The following is a 6,188-nucleotide window of genomic DNA, read 5'->3' on the forward strand; positions in this document are numbered from 1 at the left end:
AGCCCCTGACCCGGCCCCGGCCCCGAGACCTGGCCTACTCGCAGCTGTCCCCGCAGTACCACAACCTGAGCTACTCTTCCAGCCCCGAGTACGCCTGCCGCGCCTCCCACAGCATCTGGGAGCGCTTCAGACTGAGCCGTCGGCGGCACAAGGACGACGAGGAGTTCATGGCGGCCGGCCACGCCCTGCGCAAAAAGGTTCAGTTCGCCAAAGACGAGGATCTGCACGACATCCTGGACTACTGGAAGGGCGTGTCGGCCCAGCACAAGTCCTGAGCCCCAGGCCAGGCGCCCACCGGTGCCCACGCCCCGTCCTGCGCTCCCCCCGAAACTCGTGACGCCCACTGGACCAAAAAGGACACAAATCCACTGCAGCTATTTGTAACCCAGAGACTCTTACCACGACACGACACCACACACACACACACATCGCACACGCACGCCAGGCGCACCGCCTGCTGAAGCCCGGCACCCCACAAAGCTGGGTGGGGTGCAGACAGTAAGCGGTGACGGGACCCTGACACGCGCACAGCAAGCAGCCAGTGTGTACACTGCTCACGCGCACTCACGCGCACACACGCACACACGAGGGACTTCCGAAAACTGTGTCTTAGGGATGGGGGGTGGGGGTGGGGATTTTTTTTTTTTTCATTCTCTTTCCACTTGATTCTTCTCTGCCTTCTTTCTTTTCCTCTCTCTATTGTATTCCTTTTTTTAAAAAAGTAAAGTTCACTTAAAATGACAAAACACCTGACCTGGGGGCGTGACCGCCTCGCTCTCACGGGATCTCCATGCTGTGGCTTTCTGTGGACTCTGCTGCTCTGGGGTGTCTTCACTGCCCCAGGCAGGGGCCGGAGGGGGCGCAGTGAAGGCTGGCGGCTGTGTGGCCTCTGAGACTGCAGGGAGGGATGGGCCTGTGGATGGGCGGGGTGCGGCCGGGAGCGGGTGCTCCCCCACCCCTCATACTGTGGCTGTTCTATTGTACAGAAAAAAAATTTCTATATTTGCAATGTTTGCTGTAAAATGAGAAAGAAAAAAGACAATGTCTACTAAAAAAAAATTCTGCAAAGGAAAAACCTAAATACCTGTTTGTACTGGGCTTTTACTGTGCGGATTTAGGGAGAGGTTTGGGGTTTTTAAATGCTGGTTTAAGGGTGGGACTGGGGCCCCAGGGGGGCAGCACTGATTTCTCTCCCCAGGTGAGCAGGTGACCTCGGGGTGGGCGCATGAGAGCTTCAGGGGCTCCGAGACAGCGTGGGTGAGGGAGGCAGGCCTGGGGTGAGCAGGCCCCTGTGGTCAAGTGTGTCTGGGTGTAAGTGGGCAGCTGGTGGTTGAGTTCTGGGTGGTGGGGGTTGGAGCTTGAGTGGGGCGAGGTCACAAGGGGTGAAAGGTGTGTCCAGCGAAGGCCAGAGTCCTACCCAAAGGGAACGTGCCCTCAGGCGCCCAGGGCTGAGCCCTGAGCCACCCATTCAGACCTGCCTCTTCCACAGGCACCTCGCGCATGCCCCTACCCCCCTGGTGTGGCCCCAAATTTGGAGTAGTTTGAGTACATGCACGAACAGCCCCAGGTGGTTCAAAATCTCCAAAGACGACTGGGTCTGGCCCCACCCCAGGAAGCCCCTCTCTGGACTGGCTTCGGGACTCGGGGCTGCCAAGATGCAGTGCCCCCGTCTGGCCCTGGGGCAGGGCAGGGCTTTCAGGGAGACAGGTCACCTCTAGGCCCTGTGCCCACTCTAGCCCTTGGTCCTGCAGACAAGAGCCATCCTGGGGGTGTCCCTCTCATCCCCTGGGGAGAGGGAGCCAGGGCTCTGTAGGGAAAGGGCTCCCTCCCACGGCAGCACTGCATCCCCAGCCCCACAGTGCTAGTGCTCCTGCCATGCTAGCTACCAGGCTGGGCAGCCCTGCCCCTCGCCTAGGGCCTCCATCTACCCACTCCCAGTCTAAATGTCTAACAGGGACCCAGTAAGGTAGGAGTGGGGTATGGGAGGAGGCTGGACCTGGGTCCTGGAGGCAGTGGGGTGTCTGGGAGGTGCTGGAGAAGAGAGCAGTGGTAGAAGCAAGTTCTCAGGACCTGGTGGGTCACCACAGAGGGACATGAGATGGGTGGCAGCCAAATCATGGGGGGCCGAGGATGGGAGGAATGGGGAGGGGCTTGCAGTAGCCAGAGATTGGTTGCCTCAGTGACAAGAAGCTCACCTCTTTCCTCAGCAGCTGTCTCCAGCTTTAGGCATTTTCTGAGACTTGAGTGGAAACCAGTGGCTTTTCACAGGGCCAGCCTGAGCCCTGGTCCCCTAGTGGCCATGCAGGCCTGTGTGCTCTCCTCCAGGCTGGCTTCCCAGTCCAGGCCTCTGCACTCTGCTCACCCCATTAAGGACCCACTTCTGAGGCCTCTGCATGGGCACATGACCTGCCGGCTACAGCTGGCCCCTCACCTCAGCCCCTCCAAAGTGGGCCACTTCTGAGGACACCACAGACTGCCCTTGCTTGACCTCACAGCCTCCAGGCCCTCAGCTCTATGCAGCTCCTTGCCCTCTGCCCTGGGGTTCCTGGAGGACAATGCAGGGGGCCCCAAGAGACAGTGGCTGATGACACCAAGGCCAGGACCAGGGCAGTGTGTCCAGCAAGGGGCGCAGGGCCAGCACTGGCAGCTGCAGCCGGGATCCTGCCTCTCCTAAGGTCTCAGCACGTGAGGGTGGTCCTGGCCAGGGCACAGAAGCGGCGGGGCCTCCTTAGCCTGCTACTCCTGGTCACCAAGGACAGAAGAAATGACTATTTATAGGGAATCAAAGGTCAGGTATGAAGGGACACATCACTGCAGAGCTCGCTGCCACCAAGCAGGGGCCTCGGCAGACACAGATCTGCGAAATTCATGGGCACTTCACCAGTCAAAAGCACCCACGCAGGGGCTCAGGCCTCCAGGAGACCCAGGCTCAGACAGAGGCGGCGCTCATGGTACGAAACCAGGGCCAGTCCTGGGGACTCAGGCCCGTATGTGCCCTGGCTTGAGGGAGGTCACAGGGAAGTGTGACAGGAATTGAAACTCTCAGGAGAAGATAGGCAACTTACTAAGCACCTCTGTGCGCTGGATCCCCAGAGAGTGATCCAGCCTTGCTTCCAGCCTCACAGGGCCCCCCAGGCCAACAGGTTTCTCACACAGAGACAGGTGTCTCAGCTCAGGGTGGCACAGAGCCCAGGAAGCCCAGGGAAGCTTGGAAACGCCTGTCTGGAAAGAGCCTGGAAGGTTTCCTGAAAGAGGCAGTGTTTGGTCTGGATATGGAAGCTACCGGGAGGAAGAAGGGGGTGGAGGCCACAAGGTTGACAGAGGTTGGCAAACGGTGGGCTCAGAACTGAGCTCAGTGTAGATTAGAGATGGGGGGTGCCCCATGGTTGTGATGGTGTCCAGCTTCCCAGGGCCAGCCCAGAAGGCAGCTCACTGGTCTTGAGATGGTGGGCATGGAAGCTCAGACCCAGGCTCTGCTGCTCATGACCGCGAGACCAGCAAGTCACTGCCCTTGCTGCATCTTGCCAGGGTGCAGGCACCTGGCCCTCCTCCACAGCCCTGGCACAGGGTTCAGGATGCACATGGACCTGGAGGCTGATGCACCAGGGTGGGGGCCAGTTACCAGTTGGGATGACAACACTGCACACCGAACAGCCACACACACGTTATCTCAGGCGATGGGGCTGCTGGGGACCAGAGGGCTGGGAGACTGAGATTTGTTCCAGCAAGTCAGCCCAGGCACGCCTTCATGGGGAGGCCTAGGGAGCCGGCCCTGGAGGCACTTCTGCAAAGGGTTTTGCAAGCCAGAGGCGTCACGGGACACATCACCCCATCAACTCTGGATGAGCAGAAGGCATAGACATAGGGCAGGGTGCAATTAGGACCATCTGAGAACAGATCAATGCACAACAGCCCATCCATCTCCTCACCAGGCTGACCAGAGTCCAAAGTGCAGAAGATCTGAGACAGATGGTCATTCATTCATCCATCCACTCATTCACTCATCCAACATAAAATCAGAATAGGAAAGTGGTGACCCTTGCCAGAGGAAGAGTTCAAGGGACTTTGCCTACAAGGGACCATTTCCAGAGAGGCGCTGTGAGGCACCCAACTGGATGGCAGCAGCCAGGCTGGCACATACCCCCTACCGGGTAGGAGGTAATTAGTGGAAGCCCAGAGAGGGGTTATACAGAGAGCCCACCAGGGCCCTGGGGAGGGGACTTCAGTAGAGGGACAGCATGGGCTGCATGCCCTTTCCTGTCCCATCTCCTTTAGGCCTCACCCTTGACTCACCCAGGATGGAGAGGCCCAGCAACTTCTGTAAGGAAAGTGGGGTGAGAAGGGTGCAGAACTGGAGGGGCAAGTGGGAGAGACCTATGTTGGGGCATTTATAAAGAGCAGCTCTGACCCGACAATATATGGCTGGCACTGGTGGTGGAGGCTCATGGGCTACCTCTTTGGGTTCAAGACCCTGGGGGATAAACAAGACCTTGTATGGTAGAGGTAGGAGAAGGCAAGGGATTTCTACCTCTGGAGGAAAACTAGGTCACCCACCCACCCCTAGCCAGAGGGCAGGCAGTGCAGCTGGCAAGACACCCTGGGACGGCGATGGGGCAGGGCTGCTGGGGCCGGGCTGGGTGGCCTGCCTTGCCAGCAAAGAGTGAAACTGCAGTGGGGAGCCAATAATGGTATTTTATAAAATAACGACTTGTGATCTTCTCATCTCAAGAGTAGTCCTTTCATTACATAAACTTTAGAAAACAGTAAACATATAGAAAAAAAGTCATTCAATCTTACCACCCCATAATAACCATGGTTAACATTTTTGGTATCTGTCTTTCTAGCTTTTTCTTGCTCTAAATGTATCCGGCTTAGAATTTATCCTTTCCAATCAGGTGTGCAAAGAAGCATCTCTACTTTCTGTCAAGTACATCTTACTATGAGCCTCTATTTCCTTCGATGGGGGATTGGCTATTGTGCACAGATGGAAATCCTGATGATGTGTTTGAGGATTCAGGAAAGAAGATTACAACAATGCATGAGAGGGAAAGAGAAGGAAGATGGGGAACAAAGGAAAGGGAAAAACAGAAAAGGAGGAGTGAGGGACGGAAGAGAGAGGAGAGCACATGAGCAGGAGAGGAGACCGCAGGACTTGTCTGAGAAAAGATGAGGCTTACTGCTCAATGGGCCAGACCACCCTGGCTAGGACCATGGACAGCTCACCCATCATCCAGGAAGAGAACACTCTATGGGAACTGAGTTGGGTGCTGGGGTGAGTACAATCTTCTCACTTCACTGAGTTCTACTTTCTGGGAGGGTTTTAGAAAAAATTTTTAATTTGAAGTAATTATAGAGTCAAAGGAAGTCACAAAAATAGTACACGGAGTCTCCCATCTTCCTCCATGGCAACATCTTATATAACTGTAGCACATCAAAGCCAGGAGGTTGTTTTGTCCATTGGCACAATTATGTCAACTAGGAAACAGGGCATATTTAGTTTTCATCAGCTTATACTTGCATGCGCGCGCACATGTGTACCTGTGTGTGTTTGCATATTTATCCTATATGTAGATTTGTATAATTGTCACATTCAAGATACAGAAGAGCTACACCACCATAAAGATCTCCGTCACGCCACCCCCTTATAGCCATATCCTGCCCCCTGCTCCATCCCTGTCCCCTGGCAACACTAATCTCTTCTCCATCTCTATCATTTTAAGAATGTTATAAATGGAATCACATGCTATGTAACCTTTTGATATTGACTTTTTTCACTAAGCATAACTCCCTTGAAACCCATCCAAGTTGTTACATGTACTGATAGTTTGTTCCTTCTTATTGCTGAATGATATTCCTTTGTGTCGATGGTATAACAGAGTTTGTCTGACCATTCCCTGTTGAAGGCCATTTGGGTTGTTTCCAGATGGGGGACATTACAAATAAAGCTGCTATGAAATCCACATACAGATTTTTGTGTGAATTTAAGTTTTCACTGATCTGAAATAAATGCTCAGGTAAAGGCACAGTTCAAACTGTAAGGAAATTTATAACTTTTCCAAAGGAACTGAATCATTTTATATTCCCACCAGCAACGGATACGAGATTGAATTTCTCTGCACCCTTACAACACTTGGCATTATCACTCTTTTTTCTTTGGTTGTTCTAATAGTTTGTAGTGATTTCGCATT

The 6,188-nt window shown here is 54.2% G+C and overlaps 1 protein-coding gene across 1 annotated transcript in view; it reads left to right on the top strand.

Annotated features, from left to right (window-relative positions):
• ELFN1 (extracellular leucine-rich repeat and fibronectin type III domain containing 1) overlaps positions 1 to 678 on the top strand; it is a 69,807-nt gene extending 69,129 nt beyond the window's left edge. Inside the window, exon 4 of the mRNA XM_004688053.2 lies at positions 3 to 678. Coding sequence (XP_004688110.1) covers positions 3 to 275 — 273 coding nt within the window. The 3' untranslated portion in view covers positions 276 to 678. The remainder of the gene's footprint in view (positions 1 to 2) is intronic.
• The last annotated feature ends 5,510 nt before the right edge of the window (positions 679 to 6,188 follow it).

The sequence above is a fragment of the Condylura cristata genome, unplaced genomic scaffold, assembly GCF_000260355.1.
Source record: "Condylura cristata isolate star-nosed mole 26May11 unplaced genomic scaffold, ConCri1.0 scaffold00024, whole genome shotgun sequence".
Taxonomy (NCBI): domain Eukaryota; kingdom Metazoa; phylum Chordata; class Mammalia; order Eulipotyphla; family Talpidae; genus Condylura; species Condylura cristata.